This window comes from Rattus norvegicus, chromosome 19 (genome assembly GCF_021556685.1).
Source record: "Rattus norvegicus strain SHRSP/BbbUtx chromosome 19, alternate assembly SHRSP_T2T, whole genome shotgun sequence".
NCBI classification, from domain to species: domain Eukaryota; kingdom Metazoa; phylum Chordata; class Mammalia; order Rodentia; family Muridae; genus Rattus; species Rattus norvegicus.
Window position 1 is genome coordinate 30,109,355 of NC_141552.1, and position 23,959 is coordinate 30,133,313.

At 45.5% G+C, this 23,959-nt stretch overlaps 1 protein-coding gene and 1 long non-coding RNA gene across 9 annotated transcripts in view; one reads left to right on the forward strand and one right to left on the reverse strand.

The window, feature by feature from the left end:
- Fto (FTO, alpha-ketoglutarate dependent dioxygenase) overlaps positions 1-23,959 on the reverse strand; it is a 407,615-nt gene that overhangs the window by 302,333 nt on the left and 81,323 nt on the right. For all 5 annotated transcript variants that reach the window (XM_087594054.1, XM_087594053.1, XM_087594057.1 and 2 more), the window contains 2 exons: positions 14,214-14,291; positions 5,649-6,267 (listed from right to left, as the gene is read on the reverse strand). In XM_087594054.1, the coding sequence (XP_087450180.1) occupies positions 5,649-6,267; positions 14,214-14,291 (697 nt within the window). The remainder of the gene's footprint in view (positions 1-5,648; positions 6,268-14,213; positions 14,292-23,959) is intronic.
- Positions 10,429-22,398, forward strand: LOC147999348 (uncharacterized). 4 transcript variants are annotated; one of them, XR_015643948.1, is made up of 7 exons: positions 10,429-10,550; positions 18,475-19,098; positions 20,708-20,790; positions 21,196-21,303; positions 21,475-21,542; positions 21,638-21,766; positions 22,100-22,398. It is a non-coding gene; the product is annotated as an uncharacterized LOC147999348 (long non-coding RNA). The 4 variants fall into 4 exon arrangements; XR_015643949.1 differs by lacking the exon at positions 21,475-21,542; XR_015643950.1 differs by lacking the exon at positions 18,475-19,098 and having other exon boundaries at positions 20,708-20,852; positions 22,100-22,394.

The following is a 23,959-nucleotide window of genomic DNA, read 5'->3' on the forward strand; positions in this document are numbered from 1 at the left end:
TTTCTTCTCTGTTTCACTCTCTCTCCCTGGAAGTTCCGCCTTCATACTTCCTGCCTCAGCTATTGGCCTTTGGTTCTTCATTACAACCAATCAGCAGCGAGACAACACCTGATACATCTCTTAGATTGCCTCTCCATGGAGGGCTGTCTGATCTCTTAAGTGTCTAAGCAGGTGTGCAAAGACAAGTATTTACAAATATAAAACTGATAATGGACCCCAGAAACCATAATATCAAAATCTTGCAGCATTAAGCTCTTTGACAGTATAGAATTCACAAGTGAAAATACAGGGACACAGCTTCACACAATGTGAAGTAGTCACCTTAACACAAGATCTGTGGACGCCCACAGACAGCAACAAGGATTCACCCAGGGCACAAACACAGTCCTGGGGCCACAGTCCATCTTCCCTGACTATGACGATGGCTTCCACACCAGGGAGTTAGAGCATTACAGTATAGAGAGACTCCTGAATTGCATTTAACGAGACTAAAGCTACCAGGATAGAGACTTCTCCACCCTTGCTGCCTCAAGCCTTCCACTGACCTGGGCCTCCCCTGAAAGTCTTCTTCACCGACACTGTTGTCCTGTCATTCACATGGGGTGCTATCCTGACAGGACCAGCAACTCTACCTGCTCTACTGCTGCCCATATCTGGGCTGTTGGGTAAACTCTTCCCACTCTCCTTCCTGTTCTCAGTGCTGCCTCCTTTCTACTCACAATCCTGTGACTGACTCCTGTCTCACTCCAGGTTTAAGCCCGGTACTTTCTACAGTAACAGAACAAGGCCCAACCCTTCCTTCCACATTCTCAACAGAAGCAGCTATTTCTGTCTCGCTCACTGTTGCATGCCGAACGACTAGAAGACTGCTTGGCATACAGGAATGCATACCGACTACTGAGTGAACACAGGACAACTTCCTAGATGGTAAGAAGTGGGTAGGAGCACCCAACGTCTACAGAACCAAGCAAGTTCTGCAAAGATGTCAAACATGCGTCAAATCAGTTCCGAGACCTAAAACAGAGACACTAGGAGGTGAGAACAACAAATAGTAACACTTTGAAAACCGATCAACGCTTCGCAACCTCTACCTTCAATTACAAGCTGGTTTTTCATCAAGTTAACCACAAACTATGGAGTCTGAGCCTACTCACTGCATGATAAAGATTTAAGAATCAGCTGCACAAATTACACCCTCCAAGTGATATACCTTTCCCCACATAGGAGCCCTGACGTCAGAGGAAGTCACTGCAGAGCCTTAACTTTCTAGACTATTGCAAGTTGCACGGGGAGCATGGCTTAGCCTCCTTAGTCCTTCAGAAATTTCCATCCAGAAACTAAAGATGAGAATCCATTACACTGGGCACTAGTTAAAAATGTATGGGTCGCTTTTCCTGTAAAGTCAATGTGACAGGGAATTGCTCCTTCCATAAATTAAAAAAAAAAAAAAAAATTGGTAATAGGGAGATGGAAAGATGGTTCAGTGGGTAAGAATCCTGGTTTTACAACCATCAGGACCTGAGTTCAAACCCCCAGTGAGCACTTAACTGCAACCTCAGCATGAGGGCAATGAGCTCACTGAGAGACCTTGTGTCCAGGCAGTGGGGGACAGGAATACCCACTGACCTTCACTGCCCTCCATATGCCCACGCACAGCCTGCACACCCACCTGTGGAGTGTATTTTTTTTTTAATTTTTTATTTTATTCCGGTTCTTACATCTATCACCCTCCTCCACCCGGATCCCTTCCAGCACCCCAAACCAGGTAGGAAAGAAAGAAGGTTAGAGGGAGAAGGGGGCGCTGAGTTCTCTTTAGACTACTTCCCACTGATGAGGGGCACTGAGTCCCTGGGGGCGAGTCCAGTCTTCATCTAATCGTTTCCTCTCACCTCTTTTCTCTCGACCACTTGAGAACCCAACAAGAGCAGCAGTGGAACAGGAGCAGGGACCAGCAGGAGAAGCAGCTGCCGCCTTGTTCCAAGTGCTCTTGTCCCTCTCTGGCAAATCTATCCCCTTTCCAAAGTCACCCAGAACTAAACCATCTGCAGCTGGCAAAGATCACACCCTTCTAGTGCAGGAGACAATCACAGGGAACCGTGGTGGGCACACCGAAGCAGCCCCATATCCCACGCCTGGGATAAAAAAACAGAGCATATCCACATAACATAACTGGGCTTTTAAAGAGACCAAACCTCTGCGGATGCGCATGCACACGCTGCACACATGCACATGCGGGCGCACTCCTGCACAAAAGGATAACCAACAGCTAAAGTCTGAGTGGCATCTTTGAAGGAGTTTCAATCAAAGAACAAGATGTTGGACAATATTAACTATAAGTTTTAATGCCATCCCTGCTAAATTTCTTTTTTTTTTATAGCTAAGGAGTAACAAGCAATTGCCACCAAGCCTGAAATATATGAAAATCAAATACTCTGCCTATTTACATATGGTTCCCCAAAGCCATTCCTGATTAAAAATTGTACCATTTCAATCTTCCTTCTCGAGATATCTATTAGCGGGAAATGCATGTGAAGTCCAATGAATTTAGAATATAATTACACGTATCCTATACAAATTACTTCTCAATGGCTTCTTCTCATGAAAATAGACCAAAGAGTAATGATCAGCTCATTTTAAATATACAGGAGACTCCCTGGGAAAGGGAGTGAGAGCAAGTCCACAAAGACCTTAATCTGCAGCTCATTCAAGTTTAGAAGGAAATAATCACTTCTGATCTGAACTCCCAATGCACCCTGGGAAGTGCTCCACGGGTAAGCTGCACTCTCTGACTGGTGCCCTCACTGAGCAACTGCAGCCCTGGTGGAGCTGCTTCCTGCCTCCCCTCGGAGGTAGAACCAGGTGATCCTGAGGGTCCCTTCCAAGTCCAAAGGGCATCTCTCCACAACTGCGATCTCAAGAGCACACCTGCCTCAGCCAGTCTTCCTAGACAAGGAAAGGTGTCAACATGTCCATAGGTCCCAAGACTGATCAAAACACCTAACATCTTTACCAAGGAATCCTTTGACGAGATGTTTCCTCATGCTGTAACCTCTCTAGCCCTACTTAACCCAAAGCTCTCTTAAAGTCCACCCTTACTGTGGTTCTAGTGAAGATGGAGAGGCCATTCCTCACTTGGAAGAACTGTGGCCACCAGGACACTTCAGGCCCTTGGTGTGCATACCCCCTTCTCTAAACCACACAGACACAGAGAAGGTAGAGGAGGGCTCCATTTCACAGAGCATACACATCCAACCCAGTGAGTCCCCAGAGTATACGTGCCGGATAGAAAGTATGCACGTGGAGGAGAAGCACAGATGAAGGGAGGAGGGAAGGAGCCAGCACCAGAAGGGAAGGCTGTCAGAACATTCCCTAAACCTCTCTAGAAGCTAGATACCCCAACATTTTGAAAGCCATGTTCCTGGAGCAGCTATACTGTTCAGACAGAGCGTGGGCCTCAGATGCAGGCCCATAAGCCACTCAGCTCAGGAATAGACCCTGAAAGGCCAAAGGTCTCCGGCCTGAATCCTAACCCTGTAACCTAGTAAATATACGAACCACACAATCATTTATGATCATTACCTGGGGATATGGGCATGACAGGATATGCTGTTCTTGCAAGGTGGCAGCATCACAGGCTTGTTCACATGCTTTACTTAGTAACTCACAGCGCTGTGCTATTACAAAGTCACTACATAATAGAAAAATTTCAGATCCATTACAAGTTAGAGCTAACATCATCTACGTGGCCCCTGATCAAAACAACCTTTCGGTCTACATTATTCACAGGGTAATGTGGACAAGATGAAACTGGCTAAAACACACAAAGTCCTTAGAGTGCCTGGCCACAGCAGGCGCTCAGTGAAGAACCCCCACGTGCTGTCACTATTATTTGATGGAGCCTGGGCATCTTGGAGATTAGGAGAACAGAGGAATTACACCGCTCTGTTCTTACACACTGGAATTCTGCAAGTCTCTATCACTCTGCATGTAAAAATATTTCTTTAAAAGTGTTTTTTAGTATGACTTTATTAGTGTGTGTGTGTGTGTGTGTGTGTGTGTGTGTGTGTGTGTGTGTGTGTGTGTTTGCGCATGCCTCGGCCTTTATGTAGAGGTCAGAGGGCAATAACTTGCAGGAGTCAGTTCTCTCCTTTCCACCCTGTGGTCCCAGGGATCGAACTCTGGTGCCTTTACCTCCGGAGCCACTTTGCCAGCCCAACAACGCTATGTCGGTACAATGTGCGTTTTTCCTCTTTCCCAGTCACAGACACTCCACAGATGCTACCTGTTAACGTTTTAAACTCCTGCCTCGGTCACCCGTGACAGGGAACTAACTACAATGGAGCCATCAGACTGCGGCCTGGGAACAGGGCGGCAGCAGGGAGCACCAAGGCAGCTCTGTGGTCACCTGCACTACCACAGGCTCTGCAGCAGGGTCTGCAGCTGCCACCTCAGGAGCTAACCAGCTCCACGATTCCTGTGGAGGTCTCAGACACCCAGCAGGGCCTCGTCTGAGTCACGGGACACTGACAGGCTTCCCTCTCAGGTGGCACTGAATGACTTCAGTGGATTTTCAGGTTACCATTACTACTTGAGATGTCACTGACACTGGTGGAATTTCCAACCGTTCAACTCATTCCTTGTTTTGGACTGAAAGCGTAGGGTAAATTCAGAAAAGATACTAATTATCCTGAGGCAATCTTTGAGACTGTAAAATTGAAGAAATTTAAGAATGCCATGATAGATTTTTCTTTTGTCTTAAATCACTTTTTCCAAAACAGTCATTCAAGCAAACAAGTAACAACAAAAATCTGACAAAGTAACTGGAATTTTCAGAAACCAGTGACCTTAAAAGTGCTAGAGCGTTCTTTCAAAGGACTTAGTATGTATGCTCGGTTTGCAAAGGAAGTTTAATACCTTTTTCCTTTGTCTAACAATCAGATAACAAAAAAGCCAGGGTCCTGCAGTACTCCACACGCTCAAGAACCTTTTCATAATCCCATTCTGAGAAACCCTTGGGGGCCTTAGCCTCACAGAAACAGGAGAGCAGGAAAAGATGGCTAGGTTAACCGGGTTGGCTATCTACAGCTCTCTGCTCTAAGGCGTGGGAACCTTAGAAAAGGCAAGGCAACCGGAATGTCTGCCTACAGAGGCCACTTAACTGCTTCTGCCAAGGAGGGTCTTATAAAAATGTCAGGAAGGCAAGAACAACTCCATACCTGACAAATCTCGACCATCGAGATGGGGATGTCAGGCTCAGTAAAACATCTTGGCAAGCTAAGAATGTGCACCTGTGAGGACCGAGGATGGCGTGACCGATTCCTGTTTCCTGGCTCTCTCAGCAAGCTAACTGCGGGGACTGAATGAATAGTCTACTCTAAGCTTTACAGAGATCCAACAACTGCTGCTCTCCCAGGCGATGGGAAGACAAAACGACAGCAGTGTTCCCATGCAGAAGTGTTCTGTACACGAGGAACGATGAGGCGGAGAGGATTTAGATGGGGAGAGGGATACTCTGCAGACATACTGGTGAGGCAGGCCAGAAAAGGAAAGGGCACCCAACACACAGAGCGTGTGCTTCTGTATCTTCAGAGCCTGGCTGGCTCTGACACACCGCCCTCAGGCATGCTTTCCCCCAGAGCAGACCGTACCTTCACAGCTATAGCTGTACACCGCCACGGCTGACCTGTCCACCAAGTTCTCGTCATGGTGCCAGCTCACCGCCATCTTCCCCATGCCGAAATAGGGCTCCTCTTTCAAGTACGGCATTTTCTGAGGATCCATGAAGTTTAGCAAAGTCACGTTGTAGGCTGCTCTGCTCTTAAGGTCCACTTCATCATCGCAGGACGGTCCCACGCCAGCCCTGGGGAACTCTGCCATGCACAACGGCACAGCGTCTTCATTGGCCTTCTCTTTGATAGCCAGTTCTTCCAAGGCCTGGATGGTCTCGACCTGTAGGTAGTCATTGAGCTTGAGGAAGGTCTGACATGCGGCGGCAATCTCGGCCTCTGTGTAATTGATGGTGCAGCCCTTCACTGGCCAGGGCACGGTGAAGAGCCTGGTGTTCAAGTACTTGTAGGTGCAGCCGGGGTCCCCAATGAGGATGCGAGACACCGGGGTGAGCACGTCTTTGCCTTGGATCCTCACCAGGTCCCGAAACAAGCAGCCATGCTTGTGCAGTGTGAGAAAGGCCTCGGGGACCTCTTTGTGCAGCTCCTCGGGTATGCTGCCAGCCTCTCGGAAAACCAGTTTAGGATATTTCAGCTGCCACTAAAACAAAACCAAAGGGGGGTGGGGGGCGGTAGGGAATGGTTATGCATTGTCACCATATTAATTCCTAAAGTCTGTTTTCTTTCTGAGAGCTTAGGTAAAGACTAAACTACTCAGTACTTTTCCCCAGCAGGGTTCTTATCTTGCCGGTCTAAAGAAAAACCTTATACAAAACCAAACTACTAATAATCTTCAATACAAACAAAAAATGAGAATAACGGGTCTTCAACGCCTCAGGCTTCCCTGGACCCACTTCTCCCCACCTTCAATCCTTCTTGTGGTCCTTGCCTTTACAGAAAATAAAATTTTATTCATGAACTGATTATTATCTACTGTCAAGTGCTTCCTCCATGCCAGGTGCTCTGACTCACTCAGACTAGCTAATTTCTCACAGCTTGACACATACTATCAGCTCCAGTTTACAGATTCAACCCTGAAGCATTCAGGTACTCTGAAAACTTGCCCCAAGTCACACTGGGAAATGTTAGCCCAGGATTTGAGCCTCTAGGCTGCAGTGTCTGGCTGGCTCCAGCTCTGGTAATCTTAACTGTCTGACTAAACCCTTTCCAACTACTGGCAAACTGGCTTCTGGTCCAACACATTCACCTAAAGAAAACTCATCTCTCTGGAAGCGAATACAGTAAGTTTTATGAACACACAAGCTATGATAATTTGATTCCTGATTGTAATACTAGTACCCAGAATATTCTACAAAAGGCAGTCTTACTGGTGTCATGGGAAGGGGCTATTCAGACATATCCCACCTACTAATCCAGAAACACACAATGGCACTGCTCACTGGAATCACTTTCTCCTTCGCACGGGATTTATAATTGCCCCCATAATCTGACTCGTTCCCTCTAGTTTTAGGCTAAACCCTGTAGAAAAAGCCTAGGGATATCAGCCCAATTTGCTTGTCCTCAGACCACTGTGCCGCTCAGGACTTCATGCATGGGGAGGTAGCATGCTCATTCCTGTGGTGTGTGCATGTGTGCATGCTGGTGCAGAAGCTAGATATCAAGGTCAAGTACCTCTGTTAATCACTCATTGATAGGGCCTCTCACTGACTGGCTAGGCCCGGGATCCCCCTGTCTCCACCTCCCCAGCTTTGGGATGTCAGATGTTCACCGTAGCTCCTGGCTGTCCACATGGGGACTAGAGATCCCATCTCAGGTCTTCAGGCAACAGACTGTTACTACAGCACAACCTAGCCTATTCTGGCTTACTCATAGCATGGGAAGAAGGCAGTCCTGCAAGATTCTACAGGAAGTAGAGAAAAGAAAGACAAACTCACGGAGCCTGAATGTGAGAAATAAATTCACTAAGTTAGTAGAGTCTGACTGTCCTGTGTGAGCTGTGTGGTCACAAATTTAACATGAAAAGAGTAGAGGCACACTGCGGGGGACTGTCACTGAGACTGTCAGAGATCCACTTAAAACTCACAATTGTTCTGCTTCACTTATCCCAACTGGAAAATGGAGACAATATCACACTTTTTATCTACACAGCCCAGGAAGACAGCAACATACACCTATAAGCAGAGAACATTCTGGAAACATATCTTGTCTCAAAACAGGGAAAAGAAAAAGGAGGAGGGCAGATGATAAAATAATAAGTTTTGGGTGTAACAGAAAGCAAATTAGTGTACATCTGGGCTGTGGTGGAGAAAGGACTCAATGAAAAAGACATGGAGAAGAGATGGTTGGGGAGGACTGAAGAGAGCTCTGGGGAGGACCAAAAAGGTTCTACAACTACTATTATGTTTAAAGAACTAACAGCATCATTTACCTGTACAAGATTATTTGGTGACATCCATATTATAGAATGTGTCAGACTTTTTTAAAGGATTAGTGAATCTGAATGCATGATTTTAAAATGTTTGTACAAAAATGAAGCGTACAATTAATAATCGAGCCTTAATTGAAAAAATATTTGAAACGTATATGGTAATAATAGGATATTCTTAATAAGGGGCCATTATGAATTTAGATATCTGTGTGTAACACACATCCACACAGAGTAACAGTTAAAGAAAAGATGCCAAGAACTTGAAAGGGGGCAGAGGTAGATGGTACATCACGGGGTTTGGAGGGAGAAGAGGGGAAATGATGTAATAGAATCTTAATTTTTTTTAACTGAAAAATAAAATATGCAGAGCTAACAAGAACATACTTATTTTTATTTATTTTTTTAAAAAATGGAAGTAGAGAAAAACAGACTCAAGAAAAATGTAATCAAAAGTTCTAAGTACCACTGCTGCTGGGTAGGCACTTCGTTATTTTAATTTTCTTTCTTTGATTTTCATGATTTTTCTAAAATAGATGGAAACAACTTTGAATCAGAAAAGATGAATGAAAAAGACTATTTTAATCTAATTCTTTTCATGGCAATTCTTACATTTGCCAGAAAATTATTCTTGATGACATGAGAAGATGATTCAAAATCATCAACCATCTTCAGAAGGCCTAACTCTGTGAGAATCTGACGTACTTCACCATGGCGAGAACAGTGAATAACAGTGGCCTCATTCTGCCATGATGACGAATGGGTGAAAAGGCCTACCCGACACGCCCTGGTCTACTGTTTATACAGTGGTTAAACTAGGACCCAATACGAGAACAGCTACGCACATTAGTTAAGGATTGTCCTTAGAGAGAACAGCAAAGAACTTTGGAGAAAAGATGAACATTAAATAATCTGAGTTCATGCTGTCAGACGAGCGAGTTCACGTTCCGTTTAGACAGGTACATGAGCAACATCAGACAGCACACAGTAATTTGGAACAGCTGTTGGCAGGCTTTCAAATATGTTAGTGTAATTTTTTTTTTGATTAATCCTGTTAAAGTTTTCCAGGGAGTACACAGTCGTGAAATTACACGATCACTGGTTTGGTTGCACACTATATTTCTTGAGATCTATGAACATTTACTTCTAGGGCATAAAAGATGATGTTTATTTTAGTATTTGGAAAGGTACGTTAGCCATAATGGGCCAATATGCTGGCTCTATCCAATGGCTTGGAAGATCTGCAACTCTGGCCCTCCAGAGAGGAGGCTTCATCTTGCCTTCCTACCAAGGGCCACTCTGAAGGACTTTCATCATTCCGAGAAGACAGGCATGGTGCTGGGCGAGTAAGTCACTTGTTTGCAGAAGGTGAGATCAGATGAGGCACAGTAGAGCCCTATCTTCAACTGAGAGAACACAATTTACTATCTGTAAGTAGCCTGAGAAATGCCTCTTCCTGACAATGTCCGTGGCCAGTGAGAATCCATCTGTAACGTGTGGTCACATGCTCTGCTGCTAAAACTTCATGCTTTGCACTCTGGACCATCACGCACACTGTCCTTCATAATATTGTCTACATAATTTTTATTCAAAGTGCTTGGAACTTGGCAACCATCCCAATACTAAAAGGCTACACGCTTGGCTGAGACTCCAGTTGCCTGATGCCAGGCTGAGCCCAGAGGAAGCACAGTTCTGAAGACCCATGGAGGACCTGCTCTGGCTGTTACTACCAGGTTGCTGAAACCAAACTGATGCTCTGCTAGTGGCTCGGTGTTGGTTCATGCAGTCGCTCACTCAAGTCACCACCGCCCGTGCTATCTTGTGTGTGTGTGTGTTTCACCTCCAACTAGTACTGTCACGCACCAGATACTGGATAACGCTGACAAAATGCTGACAAAAGTAAGCTAGGCACTGTAGATGGTAACTCGCACTTTACCTGCTCAGACGGGATAGAAAGTGGAGCAGTGACAATGCAGAAGGCCAAGCACACCTCCCAGACAAGGAGAGTTGGAGAGGAGAACCTGCTCGCTTCCTCACTGGGGGCTTTAAGACCTGTTGACTGCATACCTCTGCTAAGTACTAAGTTCCAGGAATATGAAAGAACAAGACATCGCCACACTCTATGAGCCTGTGTCCTGGAAGGAGGGCCAGATATAAGTGAGTAAGGAAGATACAGCTTGTTACGATGGCGATGATGCTTTAGCAGAATGTAAACTTGAGAGTGTGGGACTGGGTTGCCGTGGTGAGCATGGCTAGCTCGCATCTCTCTAGCCAGGTGACATGAGGACAGAAGGAAGGAGTGCCAGCCCTTCAGACCCGAGGGAGGGACCCGGAGGAAGGGAGCACCATATAAAAATCTTGGGGAGGAGTGTGCTTGGCTCACTGCAGTAGAGGAAGATGCCACAGTAGGAAGAAGTTGTGGGGTGAGGAGCCGGGGTACACCGTGCTTTACAGTCAGTGTCAATACCAGGCTTCTGGACATCTACTCAAGACAGCTGGTAAGCGCTCCAAGGAGTCTCAACAAGAAAGCAGAAGGAGGGAATTAAGATATAGCGTGTGTGTGTGTGTGTGTGTGTGTGTGTGTGTGTGTGTGTGTGTGTGTGTGTGAGAGAGAGAGAGAGAGAGACAGAGAGAGAGAGAGAGACAGACAGACAGACAGACAGAGAGAGACAGAGAAAGAGAGACAGACAGAGAGAGAGAGACAGAGACAGAGCTGGCTCAGTGGGTGAGGGCACTTGCCACCAATCCTGAGAACCCACATTGGAAGGAAAGAACCGTCTCCCACAAGTTGTCCTCTGGCCTCCATATGTGTACACATGTGCACACACAGGCAAAATATAAGAATGAAAAGCCTTTTGAGATTTCTCTGGATGTTGTGCTGTAGCAGAGGAAGAGTGGAGAACCTGGGAGGTAACTGCAGCAGGAATGATGGCTGCTTTGGCCCCAGAGCAATCAGCAGAGACAGAAAGCAGTCCCGTGACACTTTACCAGTGTGATATACTGGGACTTTAACAGAACATGCAGAATTTGCAAAAGGGCATTTTTCTTAGGGTGAATAGGGGAGAAGGGTAGTGGCAGGCCCAAGGTGGGAAGAAGGGCAGAGTACAGCTCTCAGGTGCTCTCAGACCCTGGTGTCTGTGAGAACCACATCAGGAGAAGGACAAGAGGCTGGACACAGAGGCAGGTCTAACTGTCAATAGATTTGTGAGTTCTAAGTGGCCATGCTGAGTTTGAGCTTCACTTTAAAACCAATGGGCGACTCAGCAAAGTAAACAACACAAGGAGGGACATAAAGACACGTTTCTAAGAGCGCAGTTCTGATGGCACTGGAGGGTGACTATCTGGACAAGGCAGAAAGGCTACGGGTGGGAGATAAACACGGGCTTTAAGACCACTGGCAATGGCAGGAATCTGAGACATTCTGGGGAGGTAAAATTGTCAGGATCTAATGACAGAAGCAAGGGTAGCAGTTGAAGACAGTAAGATTCCTAACCAGGACAGGATCAGGGACCCCACTAGAAACAAAAGCTGAGTCAGTGTTGAAGAGCGTGGATCCTTAACAAAATGGAAGCCATGGCCTGTGACAGGCATGCACTGAGCCCTCTTGTCTCCTCTTCCCATTCCTGGGTAAGTTCCTCAGAGCCTTTGGCCTTCCTTAGACCCAGGGCTTCCCACCTGAACTAGTTACAGGCTTGTGAAGTCTTCCCACATGACCCATCCCACAAGGAAGGTTAAAAAAAAAAAGCAGGGATCTTTGGTCACCCTTCACAACTTTAATTCCTACAGCACTGCAGACCTCACTGGGGAGGCCACAGAGAACACAATTAACTTAGTACAGATCACATTGAGGTGGGTGTTCCTAGAAGACTTTCAGGTGGAACCTTCTAGTACAAAGTAGGACTTGGGGCTTGGTGGCATCACAGATAAGCAAGAATGGGAAGAGTTAGGGGCCACTGGAAAAAAGGCAAACGGTCTCAGAAGGACTAAGAGATACAGAAAGACGGAAGCAGCAGGGTTTAACCAGAGTTTTCCACAGAGCCAGGGATGAGGCCTGGTCCTTAGACCTCCTGCTTATAAAGCCCAAAAATGCTTCATCCCTCTCTGGGCCTCAGTGCCCTCTGCTCCAAAGTGGGCTGTACAGCAGCTGCCTCAGAGGACTCAGTGGCATTTAAACGAGCTAATACATGCAGTGCTCTGACTCAGCTCTGGTCTGGCTGGCACACGCGGTAAGGGGGGCGCATAGGAGGTCCTACACTACTTCAGGGAGTGTCTGAGGCGAGCTATCAGAAGCTCCCTCTGCTGTCCTACTTACGGCTGTTGACACTGCTATTTCCTGGTCCATCTTCCCGGTGTTTCGAGCTGAACCATGGCACAGTGAGAAGCAGCCTCAGAGCACATCAGTTGGAGGCTGGCCTTCATTTCTAAAGCTCCGACATGGGCTCACTCTCTCCTGATGTTTCAAACAACAGCAGGAAAACCTGCCTGTGTTACCTCAATCTTGAGGGAGACAGTTGCTGCCTTGTGGGAGAAGTCAATAAGGCTGATGTGGCAACTAAAAATGAGAGCATCCACCAAGCAGCACGTGCCTGGCCCAGGCTGACAGCTGACAGGCCTGCACCCCAGCTGAGGATGCCAGAATTCTACCTCAACTTGGTTTGCCATTCCTATAAAAAGGAACTCAATGTTGGACCTGAACCATCCATTCCTATCATTTATAAAATGGAAAAAAACCCAAAGCAGTGTATATATATACACACAATTACACATACAATGGGATAGTATATAACCATAAAGGAGGAAATCCCATCATACACAGCAACATGGACGGAACTGGGGAGTCTTAACTGGAATGAAACAAGCCAACCACAGTGAGAAAGACAACACAGGATTCCACTGAATGCTGGAGAAGAGCGCAGGTCTCTACAGACGGGGAAGGGAGCACGAAGGGGACGGAAAGGAGAAGGAAGCTGGGAAGGATGGTGGGGAGCAGTCTCTTCAGCAGAAGGATCACATGTATAGGACACCATAGCACAGTGGACCCGCTGCCCTACACAGTTAATACACACTATTACTTTTAGTTCATCCTTTAAGAGATTAGGTTTCCTTCCACTGTTTGTTTCTGTCCCTGTTTTGCTTCTGGTTTTATTCTGCTTTGGTTGATGAAGGTCAGCTCTGAACTCCTGGGCTCGATCTATCCTCTTGGCTCAACCACCCAAGTAGCAGGATCTGTAAGTATGTACTGTACATACCTGTAGCACACATGCAAACGACACGCAGCCAGTAAACAGAAGCTTGCCAGAAGCTCGAAGGTTAGCCGGCAGGTATCTACACTTCACACCATCCCGTGCTGATAACTGATTTTCAGAGCAGGTCTTAGGAAACTAAGGCGCCTGGAGGGGCTGCCTGTTTTCAGCTGGGTGGGTTCCTTTGCTTCTTACTTGGCCCTGGTGCGTGGCTGCTCAGAGAACAGCAGGCTATAACCTTTCCTGTTATAGTTCTTCATGTTCTTCTTAGGCAACAAAAAAAAAAAAATCCAAGTGGCTGTAAGCTACATTTAGACAACTGAGTACCAGAAGGCCAATGAGATTATCTCCATGACCTCAGAGCTTACTGCTTTGGCTTGCTTCAAACTATCTTTTGTAATTTTCTTTTTGTTCATTGTAAAACAAATACATGCTTGTTGCAGACAGTCTGGAGGTCTAAATAAGCTATGCGAGCGCTCTATCACTACTGGATATGATATTTCTGTAATCATCCCTCTCTTTCAAGATGCCAGGTTCTGAGGAAGTGTGTAAGTGGGTACAATCAAAATGCTCACCTCTCTTCCTTGATTGTCAGGGTTATTGTGGATAAGCAGGTGCTACCAGGGGCAACAGGAGAAGAGGACAAGATTGTATTCTATGCAGGACAAAAACAAAGCACACAAACAAAAGGCCTACATGAGCAGAGAGGTGCAAAGGCAGCGAGGCCCATGGGTGCTGGGGAATTGAAATGGCGGGCTTTGTCTGGACAGAGTTTGAAGAGAAAGCAGACAGGGAAGAAAGGTACATGCTCTGTGAGCAATGCAAGGACCAGGTCTATGAGTATAATTTGTACCTAGAAATTCTACTCATTAAATCTGAGGCTAAAATTGGTTAAAAATAATTACTGAAGCATCTTACCTGCTGATAGAACTCGTCATCTTTGGGGGTCAGGTAAGGAAGCCAAGTGTCTTCAAGCTCCTCGAGGAGCCTCAGTTTCTGGTTAAAAATAAGAATTACATATTACTGAACACAAAAGGACCTCAATACAGGTTAATATCTTTCAACAAAACACACGCAAAAAATCTTAATGAACTCCAATGTAGACGCTTTAAACATCTTTAACCAGATGTACAAAGCAGCCTGTCAGAAACTGCCCTGCTCACGGCCACAGTTCCTGAAGCAAACCCACTCACTCCTCTTACATCTCTGCCACAGGGGGCTTCTCGTGACCTAGGTAACCTGGTGATCAGTTAACAGTCTTCCAGCATAAACCTTCCTGTCCACACAACCTGGGACAGTTAGGCTTTCTGTGACAGCACCCCTGGCAATACCAAGTAGAGCACAGCCATCTCCTCCTGCAGCTCTGGGGTATCTGGGATGCTGACTCCTGCTGTAACATTTATGTAAACGTGTCCATGTGCAGCAGGGCTCCCCTTTTCAAGTTACTTCATGTGTGAGTGTTCTGCCTGCATGTTCCTATGTGCATCACATGCTTGGCCGGTGCAAGTGAAGGTCATAATGGATCTGCCCTCCGAGAACTGGAGCTGCACATGGCTGTAAGCTGCCATGAGGGTGCTGGGAACTGAACCGGAGTCATCTGGAAGAATGAGAAATGCTCGTAATGGCTCAACCATCTCTCCAGCCCCAAACAGTGCCTTTTTAAACGTAACCTTTCATCTCTAAAATATCACCAACTTTATGTTACGCTTCTTTGCCTTCTTTTCCAATGCTATGAAGCACCATTTAGTAAGTATCCATCTAGCACTGTCTAAGGCTTCTTCAAACAGCATCGACTATTTGGACAGGTAACTGTAACAGGCTTTAGCCTTGTACTCAGGTATCTACAGAGCCTGTGTTTGCATGTAGCATATACACAGCATATATAAGTGTAACACACAAACACACACACACACACCTATTCATATTAGTTATCTGGAAGAAAAAAAAACACAGCAGAAAGCAGTTTTCCAATAATACTAGAAATTTCAAGGCAGTTCTTCAGGGCCACTGTCAGGAAGCAATGGCTCAGTAAGAACAGGAGGGTCGAGCACTGTGGACCAACATGGGCTACTGGAGAGGGTCCAGGTCAGCACAACCAAACTGTGTTTTGTTCCCCACCAACTGTGCCCCACCCACCCAAACAAACAAACAAAGTTGCTGGCCTCTCCACCCCAGGAAAGCAGATTTACTCACAACCTATCATGATGAGTGCAGTTCAGAGCCCATCTCTTTTGGACTAAAAACTTCTAGTCCTTTCACATTATAATACAAAATAACAAAAAGGGAATAGAAATTTAACAACTAGTGTGTACACACACACACACACACACACACACACACGTGATCTATTTCACACGTGATCCTACTTATCTAATCAGTCTTCCATTTGGATGGTATTTTCTTACCCAGAACAGAGTGACTCCCTAATGAAGGTGTGACCCTGACCACTAGGAAGGACCTATAACAGCAACTAGCACAGGCCATTTAATTACTAACTGACTAACGTCTTATCTTCTCTCAGCAGGAGCCGCTATCACTGTTATAAAAAGAACTAATGATATTTCCATGAATATAGATCCTCAAACCTTAACTAAAACCCACACTTCAATTTTCATCAGAAGCTCAGGAAAGTCTGCATTTCCCTGTGCTCTTTCAACTGGTCCGATGGGCATTTTATAAACACAAAGCACTACAATATTTATAAATGCCACCAAAAAAATTAAACACTGAATAATTCAGAAGTTCCACCTTACAAATACCACCTTAAAACTCTCTCTATGAGGGTCTACCATTAAACCCAAGCGATGTATAAGGTATAGATTTCCAAGAGGAATTCCATACTTCATCTAAGACAGACTAAAGGTCCATGCACAGGCCCACAGGCGTCAGTAGAGGACGGAACTGCTTGTAATTAATGCTTCTACTGAATTATTACGTAAACAAACATTTTTAGCTCAGCTGGGGTGCAGACCATTAGACGTGGATAAGGCATTGCACTTGAAAGGCTGTGCCCGATGATAATATTCCTAATATGGAGAAAGAAAAACAGTATTGTCCGACTCTGCAGGAACTCTGCTCCCACTGTATTCAACACTGTACACACTATTGACCGTAACTATCTACCACCTACTTAAATGTTATTACCTATTCACTCTTGACATGGGATCCAATACAAACCCGCAAACTTAGGCTTCAGGGGCTGTTTTAGGAAGGGCATCTGCCTGTCCATGTGCAATGAGGCATTTGTTGGGGAAAGCTCATAACCAAGCACACAGAGGTCAGGAGGGGAAACCAGCTCTGGGATTCCTCTGTGCCAAATGCCAGCTGCTCACCACAGCACACGAAAGCACACAGGCTGGAGGCAGAGGGGCTCATGCTGGTTTGGCACTTCAGGCCAGCAACAGTGCCTTGGTGAATCCACACAGCTGGGACCTACCTACTAGCTTTACGGCTGTCACACTTGTGACAAACATAGCAAGCTACTCACGAATGCCACGTAGCCAGAAAGGGCTCAGAGCCTGTCTCTCCCACCTGACAGGAAGGTCATAGAAAAGTCCTCCCTGGCCCTCCTAGGCTGGCAACAGTCTACTACCACAGCTCTCCAAGGAGAGGGGCACACAGCACCTCACATTAAGAAAGCTGCAACTCCAAAACACAAAATGTCGCATGACAGAAGCTGCAGCCCTCTGCTTCTACACAGGTGGGGAAGGGGAGCGATCTGAGCTCACAGATCTTGCCAAAGACATGGTTTGTGATTCTTACGAAAATCACCTAAAAAGATTGACTGGTTTTTAAGTCACGAAACATGAGTGTGTCTTATGTACAAATGGAGTGTGTTTCTCAATCCACTTCTCTCTTCAGCCCATTAGATGAGGCTGCTTACAACTCTTAGCATCATTTTCCAGGAACGCGTGTGTGTGTGTATGTGTGTCTGTGTGTGTGTGTCTGTGTGTCTGTGTGTGTCTGTGTGTCTGTGTGTGTCTGTGTGTGTGTGTGTATTTGGACAGTAGACCAGGTTAGCTTGGAACTTTCTATGTATCCAGGCTGGCCTCAAATCCAAGGTCTCCTTCTGCCTCAGCCTCTCAAGTGCTGGGAATAGAGGTATACTTCAGCACACCCTGCAGTCCCTGTTAATAGTTTTCAAAGTATGAATGGTATTTTGGACTGGATGATACAAATTTAACTCTATCAAAATTAACAAACACCCACTGTAAGAAATACTATGTGTTTTGTAAGGATTTAAAGCAAGTAGGAATGTGGCCTGGTCCTTAAGCAAGGTTTGAGTGAGTAGGAAGACGCCTCTCAAAAGGCAGTAAACAGCTGAGCCAAAGAAAGTAAAAGCACACACTGTTTAATGGACCATATTCCTCCAACAAAAAACACCACAGCATTTAAAATGTCGGTATCGCCACCCCCATTCTCAATGAAGATGCAGCACTGTGAAAAATAAACAGAGCAAGTAGATTCCAGGGCACAGACTGCAACTTCCAAAGCCTATGAATTCCTCAATCTCTCCCAACCTCAGGTCTCTTATTGTAACTATGACGTAAAATCAAGCGTGCACATTAGTAAATACTGCAATTTGTAAACTACGCAGATTGCAGGTAAGTGGTAAACAGGTAAGGGGGGTGTGTTCCAGACAACAGAGTCAAAGCCTGAGTTCCAGGGCCAGTTCCTAGTGATATGATCTGGAGCTGCTTTCTCAGGAAGCAACACATGCAAGCAGGAAAGAGCCCACAACACGCCTGGCAACCACACACTCTCATTTACTAGTGTGTGGAAGGATCATGCTAATAGTTATAAAAACAACAATGGGATCTATAGGAACCCACCTAATTATACTTTAGAACACAAAGCAATCCTGCTTGAGAACTCCAGATACTAATTTGCCTGAATAAAATTCAGGAGAAATTCATACACACTTCCACAAAAGTTTATGTATGTATGTGTGCACATGTATGTGCCACAGCTTAACCAGCTGCTCTGTAATGGTCACCTAAGGCTTGTGTGTGTGTGTGTGTGTGTGTGTGTGTGTTCGTGGGTGAGAAAGAGAGAGAGACAGAGAGAGAGGGGAGTGTTTAATTAGCTGTAATGATAACCTTAGCTTATATATGTGTGTGCACATGTATGTGTGTGTCATGCTTTAACTAACTGTGCTCTAATGATCACCTTTAAACAGAGAAAGAAGGCAAAGTCCATGCAAAGCTATCCAGTGACCATGCAGAGTTGTCAAGTGACCATGCCAAACTGTCAATGACCAGGCATAGCTGTCAAGTGACCATGCACAGCTATCATGTGACCAGACACAGGACAAGTCTTGACACTATGCTCACTGCCCTGGAACTGCACACTACGTGCCACCCCTTCCCAATGCCAGAAAAATTGTCTTGCATATCCTTTTTCAATTTTTAATATGAGGGGACCATATATAATGCTTTTCATTTTTGTTTAAATTAAGCCTACTTTTCACTTTTAAAACCAAAGCTGTTTCTGACCGATGAGAACTTTTGATTCACAGAACACCAGGAAGAACACTCAAAAGGATAATTAATCCTCAAAAACATATCACTCCCTTCTTCCTGGTGAGGCTTCCAAGGACTAAACTGATTCCAAAATTCCTCACTGAGTCACTTAATGAAGATCAGGAATACTTCAAAAAAAAAAAAAAAAAACCAGGAAGAACAAGATCCAGGAGTCAAATGGTTAAATTCAACTTATCATCCAGCCCAAATCGATGAGGTACCACATAGAGAGCTAAAGGAAGGGCAAGACACTGTTCTTCCAGAACGAAATGGGAGGCAGAGTAAGTAGATACAGAATAAAAAAGTAACTGTAACTGTACCGGGGGGGGGGGGGGGGTCCTAAGCCACTCAAGCTTCTAGAAAGGAAGAGTGACCAAAGCAGGTGGGTTTCAAGGCAGATTTGGAAGAGGAGGAGCCTGAAGACCAGGAGGACAAAGTACACTTGTGACATACAGACAGGAAGAAAGGTAACGGCATCCAAGATGACTAAAATAAGGCACACACAAGGAGAGAGGAATGAGAAAGAAAGGATAGTGGCCAAATAGTTTCCAAATTTGACAACAATGAAAAGTGCCCAGATTCAAGCTGTTTTGAGAACCTCAGGGGAAAACACCTAAGCAAATGAATAATCACTTGCGGGGGCTGAAAAGATGGCTCCCTGGTTAAGAACACTGGTTGCACTTCCAGAGAAGCCAGGTTCAGTTTTTAGCACCCAGAGTGGCTCAGGATCATCTCTAAGTCCAGCTGCATGGTATCAAATGCCCTCCTCTGGCCTCACAGATATCAGGGATATATAAGATGTACAGACATGCATGCAGGCAAAAGACCCATACACAGAAAAACACACTGAAATTATAAACACCAATCAGTATGTGAAGTTTTTGCCCTGCAAGACACATACACATACACACACACACACACACACACACACACACACACACACACACACACACACACACACACAAGCCATCCTTGGCAATGAACACCTATAATTCTAAAATGCTGGGAAAGCAAAGATAGGAGGCTCTTGGAGCTCACTGCTCAGCCCGTCTAGCCAATTAACAGGCCCGGGGTTCAGTGGGAGGCCCTGTCTCAAGAACAATTACAGAAGGCAGATGCTGACCTCTGACCTCCACATGCATATACATGTACATGAACACACATACAAACATGTACATCATACTCACATGTTCAAAACAACTAAACAAATTGTGAGGATTAAGCATGATTTCTCCTGAGCACTTTAGAAACAGCATCCCTACCTGCCAGTGTCTACTGATCCACAGGAGGCACCCCATCTTTGTTTGTTTTGTCTTGTATTTTGGTATATGTTCCACTCTAACTTTTCTAGTCTACAGTTTCTACATAAGTTGAAACTTCTCCATCTGTCTTTCAAATCTCCTGCCCTTTCCCTTTTGAACCTTCTGTCTCTTTAAGCTAAATTCTATGTGATTTCTCAGGATTCTCTCAATCGTCAGTTTTCTTCTTACGTGTGCCTGCCGAGTGTAACGTTCCTCCATCTATGAATTTAGTCTCTCAGGCAAACATGATGGCTGCCCCTGCTATTCTAGCACCAGAACGAGGGCAGGAATGTCGTAAACTCTTAGTGAGGCCAACTACAGCAAGACCCTGTCTCAAAGTCAACAATTTAATTTCTATAACTGTGTTTTTCAGTCCCAAAACTTGCAACTGGCTTTTTCTCATGTCGCTGAAATTTCCAAGTTCTTACAAACATTTTAGATGTTTATTTGATTTGGTTTGATTTGAAGAGGCTTATCTTAATAGGTTGCTCTTTTCAACACTTTTTGCTGGGGTTCTAGCTCTTGGTCAAATTGTTTGCCTCTGTTACTGTCCCTTTGACTATAATTCAACTTTCTTTTCCTCTTCTAGGAGTGTAATTCTCATTATACGTCTGGAGTTGACTGAACACAGCTGCAGCCACCGTCCTAATTCTTTGTCTGGCAGTCTTCCAGGTCACTGTCATTGGTGTCACTGGTGACACTGGGTCTATGGGTTACAGTGGCTTGTAGGTGAGGTGTGTTGACTTGGGTTTACCTGTGTTTCTGGACTGGCACTTGCCCCCAGCAGTTTTTTGGTTTTTGGTTTTTGTGGTTTTGGTTCCTTATATTTTGATCAAGGCCACTTTTCTTCTTTAAGTGATGCAGGAATCCAGGAGGGCTGGGCAGCAGAGAGGAACAAAATTCTACATTTCTGCCTTGTCAATGATGCAATACCTTTATCCCTTGGAGCAACATGAGCATGTGTAGTTTAGTCTCTGATTTGCCCAAACAATCACATGGGGCAACTCTGTTCTTGCTGTTTGGTTCCTCGTTATTCTGATTACTTTTTTCAATTGTTAATGAAACTGTATTTTGTAGGCTTTTGTCTTTGGTTTTTCTACCCTGAGGAACTCTACCTGTGCTCACCTGTGGCTCTCGAGTGACTCCATTTTGCCTGTCCCAGGATGCCCACCATCCGAAACCAAGGTTTATGTAATGTCCTACACAGCCACCCAATCTTGTCTCCTTACCCCAAATTTCCCACCCTGATTCCACTAATGGAAGACACAGCTCCCTTCTGCTCCTTAAGACTCACAGATCAAAATAAACTATAGTTCTCCTGGGGTCATGGGACTTCTTTCGATCTCCCTTTAACAGAAAAGTGAGCCTTCACTGCAAACCACGGTTTCAGGAGGGGTTAGATGCTCCCATGCCCGTCTGCAGTGGTAAACCTGTATTTCCTATTTCCCTAAATTCAACTTTCTGTCTGAACATCCAGAGGCTCTGCCGGATGGAGGCTTTAATCCAGCTTTCTGTTCAGGTCCTGCCAGTGTGCAATGCCATCTTATCTACGACCCGAGCTACGACCTGTCTTCCTCCGTTCCTTTAATGTCACACTCCTGCCATCTCCATGGTTTCAGAGCAGAGGGCGGGCACAAATTCTTAGCAGGTTGGTACCCAGGTTACAGTGACTCACAGGACTTTTAAGGGTTCTGACTCATACAGTGAAACTGCCCTCCTGGTATCAATTCTCATGGTCATCAGCAGACAACCCCCATTCCTTCATTGATTCAAACACCAGTTATTACCAAACTTGTACCTTTTTAGCAAACTGACTAATGAAAAACAAGTCCTCCTGCCCCACTTTCCATTCTTTCTGAGTCAGGTTAGATAACTCTTCGTGTATGTATCAGCATTTGTGGTATCCCTTGTGAAATGCATGGTGGGACAGCTCATCTGCTTCCTCATCGACCTCCCACTGATACCTTTCCTCCTCCTATAGCTACAAATCCGTTCTGTTACTGTGGAAAGACAACGAACTCAGAGTCATGTAATCCAATCCCCGAGACTTCCGCCATCTCTCCTTCTGCTGGGCAGCTGTCTAGGGAAGGACCAGGCCTCCAGCAGAGCCACCTTCATGCGTCCTGGATAACATGCCACTTCCCATGTTCTCCTCAATTAAGACAACAATACTTGGCCTCCATTCAACCAAGTTAGCTGCAATGTTCCTCGATCTCAAAAAGCTCTCTTTTAAGGGAAAAACATTTAAACTCAATAAAAACCACAGATTCAAACTAATAGAATAGACACAAGCTCTCTGGATAACTTGAAAACCAATTTACTTGTCCTACTAACTTAACTTTTTAAAGTTCTCAGCTCTGGTCACCATCTTGGGGGATGTACCGTCCAAGTTTCACACAGGAAAAGGTCTCCTGAAGAAAACTGCCAAGGGAATGCCAAAGCAACGGAAGTGAAGCGAAAGGGAAGTATGGTTGAGGAGGGATGGGGAAGAGCTAGACCTTGGGGGATGTTTACACACCTGAAGAAGATGGTATTAATATCGAAGCAGTGTATGTAACAGGACAGTATGTAAGGTCCTGTCCTAAGGACCAGTGACTCCACACAGTCCTACAGTGTTGGCCCTGACCACTGCACTGCATACCTATGCTAAGTTCTTCAGGCTCCAGATTCTTCTGCTGAAACCAGAGATGCTACTTATTGAGGCTCTGCCCCACAGTGGCATACAGGCCTTGATTCTGTAAGTGTATCCGCCCGCTGAGGCTAACAAGAGCAACTGCCAAGTTTGGAAATCCCTTGCTGCCCTTTCTACTGACATCCTAGCTCTGAGGACCTAATAACAAACTCTTTGACATTTCCAAGAGGCAAAATCCCTCCTGTTCAGAAGAAAAAGCCAAGTTCTCTCAGCTATGCTCAGGGCTCTTAGCATCCTGAAACCATACACCTTGGTAGTCCATCAAAAGGTCAGGGTCAGGGCCCCACAAGACCTCCCATGTGTTTGGCCAGGCTTTAGCACAATGGACCTTAGCTCTTCCTGCTAACAGTCCAACTGCAAACAGGCACACTTGAGACCAGTAGGACTTTGAATTTCTTTGTAATTAGACAAAGCTTTAACCATTACACCGACATCAAACAGCCTGCCACAGGAAAGCAGACGCACATGTTGCTGTTGTAACGTCACGGGAAGCAGTTCAGTGACTGTCGGCTTAATAAGCCTTTGCTCTCCATCCTGCATGTGTCCTCTGCTGCTTCCAAACAGGTGCTGCACAGTAAGACAGGAGATGCCTCCCCTGGAGTGGGAGCAACTGGCTTGTAGGAGACCCAATTTACCAAATAACAACAAAAATTCTTTAGTTCCTTACAGTCACTTCGACTAGTAGTTTTGTCCAGTAGTGATGAAAAGTTAAGAGAGGAATACCCACAGAAATGACCTATTTATGTAGCCCAGAAGTTTCAGGTATAAAACAGATTCCGGAAAGTCAGTGTGCTCTCTTTATTTTCGCTACTTCGTGAGGGAAGCATAGGACAGAACCCCATTAGCGTACATTTCACCTTATTTCTGTATGTGCATCTGATGCTTTGAGTTTTTGTTCCCAACTATACCATGAAGAATAATCCTGATGTCCTAGTTCCTGCTCTCACTGCTGGGAAAGCAACCTAAGGAGGCAGAGGAGTGTGGGCTCGCTGCGTGTCACGCCGCAGAAGTCCCTCAAGTCCACCTTCTCCTTTCTCGGCTTTCATGCACCCATTTCTCCTGTTTCTAATCTTGTGTCAACAGCACCATCAGCCTAACCACGAAATCTGGAATTCTATCTCCTGTTCCTCCTCCTTCTCCATTTCAGTC